General features: G+C 39.8%; 1 protein-coding gene across 1 annotated transcript in view; it reads left to right on the forward strand.

The window, feature by feature from the left end:
* Positions 1–15,264, forward strand: part of KIF18A (kinesin family member 18A) — a 137,476-nt gene that overhangs the window by 80,876 nt on the left and 41,336 nt on the right. Inside the window, exon 13 of the mRNA XM_050955287.1 lies at positions 6,079–6,317. Coding sequence (XP_050811244.1) covers positions 6,079–6,317 — 239 coding nt within the window. The remainder of the gene's footprint in view (positions 1–6,078; positions 6,318–15,264) is intronic.

The following is a 15,264-nucleotide window of genomic DNA, read 5'->3' on the forward strand; positions in this document are numbered from 1 at the left end:
TTCAAAGCTTGTTACTTGTATAATAAATGTACAGATTTCAGTGAGTTTCAGGTGACAATGGCAGCATAATTTTCCAAACCTTTATCTAAACAGTTATAAATACTGAAACAAATATATATTCCTATATAATGGAAAACATCATAAACATAATATTCTTGTAATGTTCAACAGAATGTTGAAAATTCCGTCCACCTCCCAGTATCCCTTCAATTTAAGATTTCTCCTTTAACGAAAGGTAATCAGGATAAGAACAGCCAGACTGAGTCAGACCAAAGGACCATCTATCCCAGTATCCTCTCTTTTGACAGTGGCCAATGCCAGGTGCCCTAGAGGCAATGAACAGAACAGGTAATCCATCAAGTGATCCATCCCCTGTCGCCCATTCCCAGCTTCTGGCAAACAGAGGCTAAGGACACCATCCCTGTCCATCCTGGCTAATAGCCATTGATGGACCTAGCCTCCATGAATTTATTTTTTGTTTTTATTTTGAAATTAGTTGTTTTTTGAACCTTTTTTATAGTCTTGGCCTTCACAACATCCTCTGGCAAGGAATTCCACAGGTTGACTGTGCAGTGTGTGAAAAAAATACTTCCGTTTGTTGTTTGTTTTAAACCTGTTGCCTGTTAATTTCATTTGGTGACCCTTAGTTCTTGTGTTATGAGAAGGAGTAAATAATACTCAGGGCTTGTCTGCACTACCGGCCAGATTGGTGGGCAGCAATCAGTCCAGCAGGGGTCCATTTATCGCATCTAGTGGAGCTCAAGCAGAGTCGACGGGAGAGCGTCGGCTGTCAAGTTGCATATTTTAGATCAGCCCCGCACGGTAGTGTAGACAAGCCCTTCCTTATTTACTTATTTACAAGCCCTTCCTTATTTATAGACCTCTATCATACACCCCCCTCCCCTCGCCCCCCGTCTTTTCCAAGCTGAGAAGTCCCAGTCTTATTAATCCTCATACACAAGCCGTTCCATACCCCTAATCATTTTTGTTGTCCTTTTCTGAACCTTTTCCAAGCCCAATATATCTTTTTTGAATTGGGGCAACCACATCTGCACGCAGTATGTGGGTGTACCATAGATTTATATAGAAGCAATATATTTCCTGTCTTATTAGCTATGCCTTTCTTAATGATTCCCAACATTCTGTTCACTTTTTTTGACTGCCGCTGCACATTGAGTGGATGTTTTCAGAGAACTATCCACAGTGACTTCAAGATCTCTTTCTTGAGTGGTAACAGCTAATTTGGACCCCAACGTTTTATACTTATAGTTGGAATTATGTTTTCCAATGTGCATTACTTTGCATTTATCAACATTGAATTTAATCTGCCATTTCATTGCCCAGTCACCCAGTTTTGACAGATCCTTTTGTAGCTCTTCGCAGTCTGTCTGGGACTTAACTACCCTGAGTAGTTTTGTATCATCTACAAATTTTGCCACCTCACTGTTTACCCCTTTTTCCGAATCATTTATGAATCTGTTGAATAGGACTGGTCCCAATACAGACCCCTCGGGGACACCACTATTTACCTCTCTCCATTCTGAAAACTGATTATTTATTCCTACCCTTTGTTTCCTATCTTTAAACCAGTTACCAGTCCATGAGAGAACCATTCCTCTTGTCCCATGATAGCTTACTTTGCTTAAGAGCCTTTGGTGAGGGACCTTGTCAAAGGCTGTCTGATAATCTAAATACACTATATCCACTGGATCCCCCTTGTTCACATGCTTGTTGACCCCCTCAAAACATTCTAGCAGATTGGTGAGGCATGATTTCTCTTTACAAAAGCCATGTTGACTATTCCCCAAAAAATTATGTTCATCTATGTGTCTGACAATTTTGCTCTTTACTATAGTTTCAACAAGTTTGCCTAGTACTGAAGTCAGGCTTACAGGCCTGTAATTGCCAGGATCACCACTGGAGCCCCTTTCAAAACTTGACATCACATTAGCTGTCCTCCAGTCTTTTTGGTACAGAAGCTGATTTAAATGATAGGTTACAAATGACAGTTAGTAGTCCTGCAATTTCACATTTGAGTTCCTTCAGAACTCTTGGGTGAATGCCATCTGGTCTTGGTGACTTATTACTGTTTAGTTTATCAATTTGTTCCAAAACTTCATCTAATGACACCTCAATTTGGAACAGTTCCTCAGATCTGTCACCTAAAAAGTATGGCTTAGGTTTGGGAATCTCCCTCACATCCTCAACTGTGAAGACCGATGCAAAGAATTCATTTAGTTTCTCCTTCATGGCCTTATCGTCCTTGAGTGCTCCTTTAGCATCTCGATCATCCAGTGACCCCAGTGGTTGTTTAGCAGGCTTCCTGCTTCTGATGTACTTAAAAAAAATGTTGATATTACCTTTTTAAGTCTTTGGCTAGCTGTTCTTCAAATTCTTTTTTGCCCTTCCTTATTATATTTTTGAACTTCATTTGCCAGAGTTCATGCTCCTTTCTATTTTCCTCACTAGGATTTAACTTTTTTGGTTCTCTTACTATGTCTTTTTAATTTGGGGTATACATTTAAGTTGAGCCTCTATTGTGGTGTTTTTAAAGAGTTTCCATGCAGCTTGCAGGGATTTTACTTTTGGTGCTGTACCTTTTTAATTTCTGTTTAACTAACCTCCTCATTTTTGTGTAGTTCCTCTTTCTGAAATTAAATGCTACAATGTTGGGCCTTTGTGGTGTTTTCCCCGCCACAGGGGTGTTACATTTTATTATATTATGGTCACTATTACCAAGCGGTCCAGCTATATTCACCTCTTGGACCTGATCCTGTCCTCCATTTAAATCAAGAATTGCCTCTCCTCTTGTGGGTTCCAGGACTAGCTGCTCCAAGAAACTGTCATTTAATATGTCAAGAAACTTTATCTCTGCATCCCTTCCTGAGGTGATATGTACCAAATCAATATGTGGATAGTTGAAATCCCTTGAGGTTTTTTTTATTTTAATAACTTCTCTAATCTCCCTGAGCATTTCACAGTCACTGTCACCATCCTGGTCATGTGGTCTGTAATATACCCCTACTGCTATAGTCTTATTATACAAGCATGGAATTACTATTCATAGAGATTCTGTGGTACAGTTTGGTTCGTTTAAGATTTTTACTTCATTTAATTCTACACTTTCTTTCACATACAGTTCCACTCCTCCACTAGCATGACCTGTTCTGTCCTTCCAATGTGTTTTGTACCCTGGTATTACTGTGTCCCATTGATTTATCCTCATTTCACCAAGTTTCTGTGATGCCTCTTATATACTAATTTAAGACGAGGCACTCTAGTTCACCCATCTTATTATTTAGACTTCCTAGCAATGTTATATAAGCACTTTAGAACTTGTCACTTTTTAGCTGTCTGCCATTACATGATGTAATTGAATGGGACATTTTTTTTTCTTTTGACTATTGTTCAAATACAGGTAGGATCTGATGAAAATTTTCCATCCTCTCCTCCTTATTAGGACATAACGAATCTCCATTTATAGATCCTCCTTTAAGGGATGTCCGAACTATGTGCTTCTCTGCACCTGTCAGCTTTCCCCCAGCCTTTAGTTTAAAAACTGCCCTATGACCTTTTTAATTGTTAAGCACCAGCAATCTGGTTACATTTTGGTTTAGGTGGAGCCCATCCTTCCTGTATAGGCTTCTCTTTTCCCAAAAGTTTCTCCATTTCATAATAAATCTAAACCCCTCCTCCCTATACCATCGTCTCATCCACGCATTGAGACCCTGCAGTTCTGCCTGCCTAACTGGCCCTGCACGTGGAACTGGAAGCATTTCAGAGAATGCTACCATGAAGGTCCTGTACTTCAATCTCTTACCTAGCAGCCTACATTTGGCCTCCAGCACCTCTCTCCTATCTTTCCGTATGTCATTGGTACCTACATGTACCACGACCACTGGCTCTTCCCCAGCACTACACATAAGCCTATCTAGATGTCTTGAGAGACCCACAACCTTTGCACCAGGCAGGCAAGTCACCATGCAATTCTCCTGGTCATCTCATACCCAGCTATCTATGTTTCTAATGATTGACTCGCCCATTACTAATACCTGTCTCTTCCAAATAACAAGTAGGCTGATCTGCAAGCAATTAAGATTATTTTCAGCTGCAATTGTCAAACTTCTCAGAGATCATATTGCATCAAAGCTATTTTGAAAACATTTTCTTATCTGTAAATCTCTCTGGTATTGCAAGCATATGGAGCTTTTAAAGAACTGAATATTGCTGACACTTCAGTTGTGTTACCACTGAATTATTAGATTGTCTCATGTTTACTAGTATACTTCCAAAATAGAGTTGTTTAAATGCTAATGTAATAAAAAGATATATTTTAACTTCCAGAGCTGTTGGATTTTTTTTCCCTTTCTTTGTTGTCAAATTTTGTATGTTGTAGTATGCTTCTTTTTATTGGCAACACAAAGTGAGTGAACAGCAAACAGGAGTTGAGTAAAGGGTATTCCATATTAAGACCAAGTTTAAGGTAAAGTTACTTCCAAGTAGCACAGAACTTTTAACAAAGGGATGGAGTGTTTGGGCAAGATATTTTCATTCACTGATGCATTGGTCCATCAATGGCTATTAGAAGCTGGGAATGGGCAACAGACGATGGATCGTTTGATCCTATTCTGTTCACTCCCTCTGAATTACCTGGCATTGGCCACTATCGGAAGACAGGATACTGGGCTAGATGGACCTTTTGGTCTGATCTAGTATGGCCATTTTTATGTTCATTTACAATTCATATAGTCCCTATCGCTGCCCTGCAGAGTGCATGCATTCCAGAAGATCCCCTGCACAATACCCTGCATAGCTTTGATGCTCTGTGTCCCACTCTTCCTCTGTCCAGTGGACCGTAAGTGCAGACTGCAGTGGTAGCCATAGACCTCAGAGAGGATGCTGATATAATTTCCCTATGTGTACCAAACAATAAAGCACAGGGAGATTATAAACATCAGTGTTAAGGTACATTGATCAGTTTTTGCTGTGTCACAGGCTAACCTACCTGAGCTAGCTTGACTCCAGCTATCTCAGGTAACAATAGCAGTGGAGACAGTATAGCACAGGCTATCGAGTAGAATATGTAACCAGGATTTGTGATGGGCTCGTGCTGCCTATGCTGTGCTGTCTCCATTATTAATGTTAACCACGCTAGCTGGATTCAAGCTAGTTAAGATAGGCTAGCCTGTGCACAGCTTTTGCTATGTTGACATACCCTTAGACTTAAGTGGCTTTTAATAATAAGCGAAGTCTAATTTTGTTACACAGAAGCTGTTATACAGCTAATGGGATTCAAGAAAGTTAGATGCTTTGAGCACATTTTTTAAAATCAAGTATCCATGTTAAATGCCATTACTGCAAACAACACAAGTGCTGAATAAGCCACACAAACTTGCAAACCTGAAACTGAAACTCTGGCCCACATTTTGAATGCTGTATAAAAAGTGACCACCACCACTTTGGTGCCTGATTTGAAAAATAATTGAATTGAAAAAAAGTCTGTGTTGGTTATCTGATGAGCTATATAATTGAAAAATAAATATTACCTCTCTAATAATATCTTTAATATTATCAAAATATATTAACCATACTTCTGTGCTATTTTTCATGTTTTGGTGTATTGCACAGTGTTATGAAAATATTACTTACTTCAATGATAAAGAATTTTCATATACATCATATTTAATAGTTCAGGGAAGAGACCACCAACAAAATTAGCAGTGATTTCTGCATGGGGTTTTAGTACTTCTCAGAAGTTGATTACGCTTCTTTCAAATTGAATAAAACAATAAGGCTGCTAAATCAACAATAGGCTTCAAGGCCTGAAGGAACCAATGTGATGAACTAGTCTTACCTGCTGCATATTGCAGGCCACAGAATCTTGCCCACCCACTCTCTAGTTTAAACCTGCAAGTGACCCGGGCCACCATCTGCAGAGGAAGAAGAGAAACTTGCAGGGGTTCAGCTAATAGTAGTTTTTATGTTCTAACAGTCGTAGTTCATGGCTAGGTTACTGTTGACTAGACTAAAACTTTCATTTAAAATTATCTTTGTCTGGGGTTTTTTGTTTGTTTGTAGAGTTCTAAATGCTTTGCTTCCAGTTCTAAGAAAACAGTACTTCACCTTAAAAGAAGCAGGTTTGGCAAATGCTGTTATTGAAGCAAACTTCAAGGAGGTTGAACAGCTGATTCAGAGACCAAAAACGGTAATTTGGGCTGACCAACCTGTTGAAGAGGAACCTAAACAAAATGATCAACCAGAGATGTCTGTTATCCTGGCATTTCCACAACTTGCAAGCAATCCAAATACACCTTGCCGTAAGTATATAATTTAAATTTTCTAATGAGAATAATATGCAATGTTTTCTCAAAAAGCCATGATTGATATGGATAGATTATTTACATTCATATTTGGCAATATAGATTGGCAGTGCCTGCATTTTTTCTGTGAACTGTGTCTGTTAAATTGCCATCTATCCCAAAAAAATCTTGCAAACACAATCCAAACTTTTGGTGCAAAATGGTGGTCATGAATCAGCTACTGTTGTGGATACAGAGAAAATGTATATGGAGGAAAGACAATTCCCCCGTCCTCAAACCTGCCTCAAAATGCCATGTCTGCTAGAAGATGGACCGTTCATTATGTCTAAGCATCTGGTTTCAGTTTTTGCCTGGATTTAAGTAGATGTAGTGGCACCCTTGGATTGTTCAGTTTAATCTTCCTTTAATCTGACTGAATTTCCATAATTGTGGTATAATCTACACAGTGAACTCTGAATGTAAACCAGTAATCCAGTAGGTTTTGGGCATTTTGGGAAGCCTAGAGGAGAATATTGAATTAACTTGCCAAATGCTCCTCTTAGTCTGGTCATTTGTTAACATGAATCAGGCATTTTGCAGGTATTGCTGAAGTTGGTGGAACGTCGGCAATTTCTTGGCAGGTCACTTAGGGTTTTGGGGGGGGGGCGTTATATTAATTGCGTATATTTCTTCTTTCTTTTACTTATAAAACAAATAATGAACTTCCAACAAATAAGATAGAGCAGAGAGGAATCAGACATGAAAACTTAATTGCTGATCAAGCAGTTTGAATGATGCAACATTAACTTTATAATCTATGAAAAGCAGATCCTAAAGCCTACCATATTTACATACTCATCTTTAACTCTGTGGGTACCTCCTCTCCACTTGTATCAACTGTCTTTTTCTCTCAGCTGTTTGAGTGTCCTCTAACCTTAGTGATTGTCCATTTAAATTTATGAAAGATATCTCTAAACAGTCAAGAGTCATGAAAAAACCCTTGGCTTTTATGGAATAGTCAAATGTGACAATAGCTAAGGCTACATTTTAGTCACAGGTATTTTTAATAAAAGTCATGGACAGATCACTGGCTGTAAACAAAAATTCATGGGCCTGTGACCTGTTGATGACTTTTACTAAAAATGCCTGCCCTGACTAAAACTTGGGCAGGTGGCTGCAAGTGCTTGGGGATGTGGCCCGGGACCCCTGCTGGTACTGGGAGAGAGGGCTTCAGACCACGGTGCATGACCCAGGAGCCCCGCTGGTGCTTGGGGAGGAGATTGTCAGGGCTTCCTATTCAGCTCCGCTTCTCTACAGTTCCTAGATGGCGAAGGCAGGGGCTCGGCTGCTCCCGCCACTAGCGCTGGCTGCTGTAGCTCCCATTGGCCAGGAGCCGTATCCAGTGGGAGCTGGGGGGCCTGCGAGCAGCATGCAGTGTGGGCCTCCTCCGCCGCCTAGGAACTGCAGAAGGGCCATGCCACTGGGATCTGGGGAGCCCCCCACACTCTCCAATTCCCTATCCCTAGCCCTGAGCCCCCTCCCACACACCCAAACTGCTGCTGCTGGCCGATGCAAAAGTCATGGAGGTCACAGAAAGTCACGGAATCCATGACCGCCGTGATAGACTCATAGCCTTAACAATAACCAGTTTTGTTCTTTTGTGTGGGGGTTTTGTTCTACTTATAGTCCTACTAAATCTGTTTTGGTGGGATAATCTTATTTAAACTTTTCATAACTATCATCTGAGCGCACTCTTCTGAACCACTGCATTTTCAAGGTGAGGGCTGGAATTTCTGGTTATGAAAACTAGCTCTCTTCTCATTACAAACTGAAATATGATGTTTCACTCTACATATAAATGAGTGGATTTGCCTACCTTTTCTTGTTTTTAGTTTAAATAACAATGTAATTAAAATTAGCTTTGCAAGTGTTTCATGTAAATGGTCCGTGAAACCATTTTTTTTTTTTTTTTTAAATAAGAGGTAGATACAGCTGTTACAAGCCTTACATGTATATATCTGGAAAAGTTGCTTTTTTTATGCTGGTGATGTATGGATATGCAGTGTTCAGAGTATTAATGACAAGTGATGAGTTTTGTTAGATTTCGGCTATCATTTTTTGTAACTTCTATTCCCTGCCACTCTGCCAAGTCAAGCTAAACACTTTTCCCATGTGGAACAAAACATATCTACTTCTGTTTCATCCACCTCTCTACAAATCCTGTGTGTAACCAACACACTTCCTGGGTGTGGTGCTCTGTCCCCCTTTGGTGGCACCAAGACCACTTAGAGATTAATGAGTCCGCCACAGCCTTAACTAAGAGCTATGTGGCTGTTAGCTCATGTAGTATATGCTCATTCATTTAGCTTCAGAGGTCCCAGATTCAATCCCGCCCACCAGGACCGGGGCTGTTGGCGTTAAATATACATTTAGAGTTTGATCCTGCTCTTATTTAATTCAAACCCATTCGTGCTTTTGAACCAAAATCATAAGGATAGACTTCAGGTTTTCACACTGTTCAAAGGGATTGTGTTTGGATTAGTTGAGGATGATTCCCCATTCTCAATTTGTCTACTGTTCAAAGGCTTCAAGTGTTCCTTGGTGAACATAGCCCACTTCTGTTGTTGGATTACAGGTTTACCTACGTGAATGCAAACCACTTGTTTCAGTTGAGGTGATGCTTTTTTACACCAATATTAACTTTTTTCATGCAGACATGGTACTTGACCTGGAAACTCCCAGGTAGATCTTGTTCAGAGCTTTTCTGTAGACTCCATGCAAATCATGGAAGAAACTGCCTCCTTAATGGAAGAGTTTTGTAGCATTGCCCTGAAAGGCAATCAGTTCCAGCAACACATGTTTTTCACATAGTTCATTTAGCATGCACTCTTTTCATTTCCTCTTGAGGGTTGATTAGTTATGTAACTATGATGTAAAGCTTGTAGGGGATGTCCCCAGTTTCCTTTCCAGAGTACTGGAGATTTTTATTCTTCACCAAGAACTGTATTCTCTCCCCTGAGCAGCTAAGTTGTTGGCAGCCTATCCTGAAATGATTTTTCTTCATAGCAAGATGATCCACACTTTTTAATGGGCTCTTTCTTCTGATTATTTATATACTATCTAAAGCTTAGCAGTTAGGCACTGTTCTACAAAAGCTTAAAAAATTAGTCAAGCCACAAATTATGACATAAAACTGCCAATCATTGCTGTATTAAGAACCTGAAAGTTAAATTAATTATAAATAAATACTTATCAAACTTAATTGATTTTCATTGTGTCATAAACAGATAGTTAAGGGTTAATAGAACAGGAGTACTTCATGTCTCTTTTGACTGTAAAGGGTTAACAAGTTCAGTGAGCCTGGCTGTCACCTGACCAGAGGACCAATCAGGGGACAGGATACTTTCAAATCTTGAGGGAGGGAAGTTTTTCTGTGTGCTGTTAGTTTTTGGTTGTTGTTCACTCTGGGGGCTCAGAGGAACCAGACGTGCAACCAGGTTTCTCTCCAATCTCTCTGATACAGTCTCTTATATGTCCAGAATAGTGAGTACTAGGTAGATAAAGCAAGTTAGGCTTATGTCTGTTTTCTTTGTTTGCAAATGTGTATTTGGCTGGAAGGAGTTCACATTTGTATTTTGCTGAAAGGATTTTTATTTGTACTTGTATACTTAGGCTGGGAGGATATTCCCAGTGTCTATAGCTGAAAGACCCTGTAACATATTCCATCTTAAATTTACAAAGATAATTTTTACTGTTTTTCCCTCTTTAATTAAAAGCTTTTCTTGTTTAAGTACCTGATTGTTTTTTTATTCTGGTGAGACCCCAGGGGACTGGGTCTGGATTCACCAGGGAATTGGTGGAGAGAAAGGAGGGAAGGGGGAGAAAGAAGTTATTTTCTCTCTGTGTTAGGATTACTTTCTCTCTCAGGGAGAGTCTGGGAGAGGGAGAGAGAAGGAGGGGAGAAGGTGGATTTTCCTCTCTGTTTTAAGGTTCAAGGAGTTTGAATTACAGTGATCTTCCAGGGTAACCCAGGGAGGGGAAGCCTGGTAGAGGCAACGGTGAGGGAAAGGGTTTACTTTCCTTGTGTTAAGATCCAGAGGGTCTGGGTCTTGGGGTTCCCTGGGCAAGGTTTTTGGGGGACCAGAGTGTACCAGGCACTGGAATTCCTGGTTGGTGGCAGCGCTACAAATACTAAGCTGGTAATTGAGCTTAGAGGGATTCATGCTGGTACCCCATCTTTTGGACGCTAAGGTTCGGAGTGGGGAATTATACCATGACAATTGTCTATGCTGAAAGAAATCCAAAAAGTACACAGAGCACAAAAAGTGACATCAGATTTTTGATATTTTTACTTGAGATGGTACTAAGAGGAATGGTGAGAGCATATAACTTAAGTTGAGAGCGACCTTCAAAAGAGAAGCCTTCTCTTGAATAGTTTTCTTTTTTAATGGTACCACTATTACCCCGGTACAATAATGATACATTGCTTAAAATGTCCCCATATTTGAAACTATTGGGCCTATATTGCCCATTTTCCTTTGTAAATTTAATAAATATTCCAAATACCTTAGGCATTTCCTGATGCATATGGAAAAATGCAGTGTTTGGAAGGAAATGAGTTACTTTTTGTGGCGGAATGTATAAACCCTACACCAGAATTGAAGGGGTTAAGGAGCAACTTGAGGCCCAGGCAGCCTTGTCCATCCCCTCCTGCAGTGCATGCTCCAGCTGGAGGTGGAGTTTAAAAGGGAGACTGACAGCACAGAAGGGGCCGGACAGGGCAAGGAGAGAGACTTACCCTGAAAGCTCCTGAAAAAGAGCATTAGAAGCCAGAGGAAGACCAAGGACAGGGTAGGCCCACTGCTCAGTGAGGAGGGGGAAACAGTAACGGGAGACTTGGAAATGGCAGAGATGCTTAATGACTTCTTTGTTTCAGTCTTCACTGAGAAGTCTGAAGGAATGTCTAGTATAGTGAATGCTTACGGGAAGAGGGTAGGTTTAGCAGAGAAAATAAAAAAAGAGCAAGTAAAAAATCACTTAGAAAAGTTAGATGCCTACAAGTCACCAGGGCCTGATGAAATGCATCCTAGAATACTCAAGGAGTTAATAGAAGAGGTATCTGAGCCTCTAGCTATTATCTTTGGGAAATCATGGGAGACGAGGGAGATTCCAGAAGACTGGAAGGGGGCAAATATAGTGCCCATCTATATAAAGGGAAATAAAAACAACCCAGGAAACTACAGACCAGTTAGTTTAACTTCTGTGCCAGTGAAGATAATGGAGCAGGTAATCAAAGAAATCATCTGCAAACACTTGGAAGGTGGTAAGGTGATAGGGAGTAGCCAGCATGGATTTGTAAAGAACAAATCGTGTCAAACTAATCTGATAGCATTCTTTGATAGGATAACGAGCCTTGTGGATAAGGGAGAAGCGGTGGATGTGATATACCTAGACTTTAGTAAGGCATTTGATACAGTCTCGCATGATATTCTTATAGATAAACTAGGAAAGTACAATTTAGATGGGGCTACTATAAGGTGGGTGCATAACTGGCTGGATAACCATACTCAGAGAGTAGTTGTTAATGGCTCTCAATCCTGCTGGAAAGGTATAACAAGTGGGGTTCTGTAGGGGTCTGTTTTGGGACCGGTTCTGTTCAATATCTTCATCAACGATTTAGATGTTGGCATAGAAAGTACGCTTATTAAGTTTGCGGACGATACCAAACTGGGAGGGATTGCAACTGCTTTGGAGGACAGGGTCAAAATTCAAAATGATCTGGACAAATTGGAGAAATGGTCTGAGGTAAACAGGATGAAGTTCAATAAACATAAATGCAAAGTGCTCCACTTCGGAAGGAACAATCAGTTTCACACATACAGAATGGGAAGAGACTGTCTAGGAAGGAGTATGGCAGAAAGAGATCTAGGGGTCATAGTAGACCACAAGCTTAATATGAGTCAACAGTGTGATACTGTTGCAAAAAAAGCAAACGTGATTCTGGGATGCATTAACAGGTGTGTTGTAAACAAGACACGAGAAGTCATTCTTCCGCTTTACTCTGCGCTGGTTAGGCCTCAACTGGAGTATTGTGTCCAGTTCTGGGCACCGCATTTCAAGAAAGATGTGGAGAAATTGGAGAGGGTCCAGAGAAGAGCAACAAGAATGATTAAAGGTCTTGAGAACATGACCTATGAAGGAAGGCTGAAGGAATTGGGTTTGTTTAGTTTGGAAAAGAGAAGACTGAGAGGGGACATGATAGCAGTTTTCAGGTATCTAAAAGGGTGTCATCAGGAGGAGGGAGAAAACTTGTTCACCTTAGCCTCCAATGATAGAACAAGAAGCAATGGGCTTAAACTGCAGCAAGGGAGATTTAGGTTGGACATTAGGAAAAAGTTCCTAACTGTCAGGGTAGTTAAACACTGGAATAGATTGCCTAGGGAAGTTGTGGAATCTCCGTCTCTGGAGATATTTAAGAGTAGGTTAGATAAATGTCTATTAGGGATGGTCTAGACAGTATTTGGTCCTGCCATGAGGGCAGGGGACTGGACTCGATGACCTCTCGAGGTCCCTTCCAGTCCTAGAGTCTATGAGTCTATGAGAATGCTACAGAAACCTTTCTCTGGAAGAAAGCCAGCCTGCTGAGCCCAGAGGGGCTGAAGGTTGAGCTCTTCACCTTTTCTTCGTTGTTGTGTCAAACTAAGACTTTGATGGGGTAACAAGTGGTAGGAAGTGGCCCAGGAGGCAGCCCTAAGGTGCTCCTGGGTGTTGGGCATTGTTGCTTCTCAGATGGCCTGGGCCCAGAGCCCTACCAACTAGTGGGCTCCCTACCCACCTTGTTACAGAGGACATGAAAACCCTCTCTTCCAGACTCTCTTTTGGGGAAACCCAGAGAAGGTAAAGGCTTTGCAAGCTGCATTGGCTGGAACTAAGTATCCTCAGGGGTCACTAAACAAACTAAAGGTCCTCTCCCACCCCCCTTTCCTTTGGGAGGCTGTGAGACCCAATATCTTCCTTGGGACTCTGTAACCCTGGAGAGTGATGCATCTCATTGGAGACCTGACCAGAGGATCAGGGTGACACCCAGCAAAAGGCAATCTGCCACAGGACATGATAAGGGCAATGAGAGAAATTGAAGGTGAGGTGAGTAGAGATCTTGTGCCCTAACCATTAGGCTACACTGCCAGTGAGCACCACCCATCAGTGTCTTTTATTACTCTCCTGGCTGAAATGTAGCTTGTCTGTCCTGCGCTTTCACTGCATAGTTCTAAAATTCATGAAGATGGCTCTTCCTCTTATTGGCCTGTACTGCATTTGTGTTTAAAAGACCTATTCAGAAAGGTAAAATTTTTTAGGAATAGCTGTGCTTTCAAAAGCTTCTACAGATTTAACTTTGTCACCAATTTTGTTCCAAGCTGAGGCTTGAGGAGACAATCTTTTTGTCACAAAATGTAGATACCAAAGCTTCTAAGAAACAAAAAGTAGGTTAGAGAACAATATTAGCAAAGAAAAATATAATTCTCTCTATACTAAAGAGGGAACAAAATGGTGAGACAGAAATGGAAAGGATGCAGTGTTTTCTTATTCTTTAAAGACCCCCAAAAATAAGTTTTCTCAGAACTAATTTATTTTTTCCCAAAAGTCATTTCAAAAGAATGCTTGGCAATCATTTAGCAATACCTGACCTGACTAAGATCTTTAGTAAACAAATATAAAGGAAGATTTATACAGGTGTATTTGGTACATTGATTATTTTATTTTATTTTAGTTCATAATATGTTCAAGATGTTGGAAAGGAAATAGGCTTTTGCATCAAGACTGAACAACAGTGACCACCTGTTACACAGTGGTCATTATTCCTTATTTTAAAATCCATATTTCATATGCAACATAATTGCATGGACTTTACTTGTCAACAGTAAAACATAACTGTTCATTTTTTGGCACTTGATTTTTATTTTTAATTTCATTTATAAGTTGAGAGAATTAATTTTAAAATCTACAGTATTTCATAAATATGTATTTGCTTTTGAATGTTTCTGAAGTTTTGTTTTTAAATGCTTTGTTTTTGGAGAAGTTAATTGGTGGTAATAAAGTGATTCATTCACATTAAATTGAATTATGTATACAGTATGTTTTAATAAAGTATTATGAGTCTGGGGAGGCCAACAGGAAGGGTGTGTTTTAGGTCAGCTTGTTAGTAGATGTAATTTACTGCGCTAGCGTCTAAATATGGATAGCTTTCAAAGAATGAGCCTTTTGGAGGGGCGGGGTATTATAAATGTCTTCCTGCAGAAATGAAATACTATTATGACTAAATATTGTAATCATGCTGTGCCAGCACTTATGGGTCATATATTAAGATATATTAGGGAAATATAACTTCCTTTTCGGTATATGTTTATAAAGTTATTACATTTGTTTGATTGAACTAAGAAGATTCTAATTATCATTCATTATCCATTAATGAAAGTTCCAAATATGTCACTCTAGCTATCTACACGTAATTATGGTCAGCTAGATGTAAAACTGAAATAGTATAGAAAAACAATGTCTGCAGCCATAAAGGAAATTGCTGACTTTTTCACGTCATAAAACACCAGGCAGGAAATTTTTTTCTTTTTTACAACATTGTCCTTTTGCTTACAGTCTATTAAGAAAATGGAAATCTGAAACTTTTTTAAAGATTACTGTCCAATTAAGGTAGCGTCAATGGCTGATAACTTTCTTATTGTTTGTTGAATGTATCATTTTAAAAAATTGGAAATTAATACTTGATGCTTCTGTAGCATTAATTTTATAAAATAGCTGTCATGTGGAACTAAAATGGTATGCTTAAAATGATAGAAGTAAATTCTGTTGTGACACTTTTCACATTATAATCATGCTACCTAGCAATCTAAAGCAGTTGAAGTATTGCAATAGAAGGACATGGATTGTTTAGTCTGCAGAAGTGAAGAATGAG

Source organism: Gopherus flavomarginatus, chromosome 5 (genome assembly GCF_025201925.1).
Source record: "Gopherus flavomarginatus isolate rGopFla2 chromosome 5, rGopFla2.mat.asm, whole genome shotgun sequence".
In the NCBI taxonomy this organism is placed as follows: domain Eukaryota; kingdom Metazoa; phylum Chordata; order Testudines; family Testudinidae; genus Gopherus; species Gopherus flavomarginatus.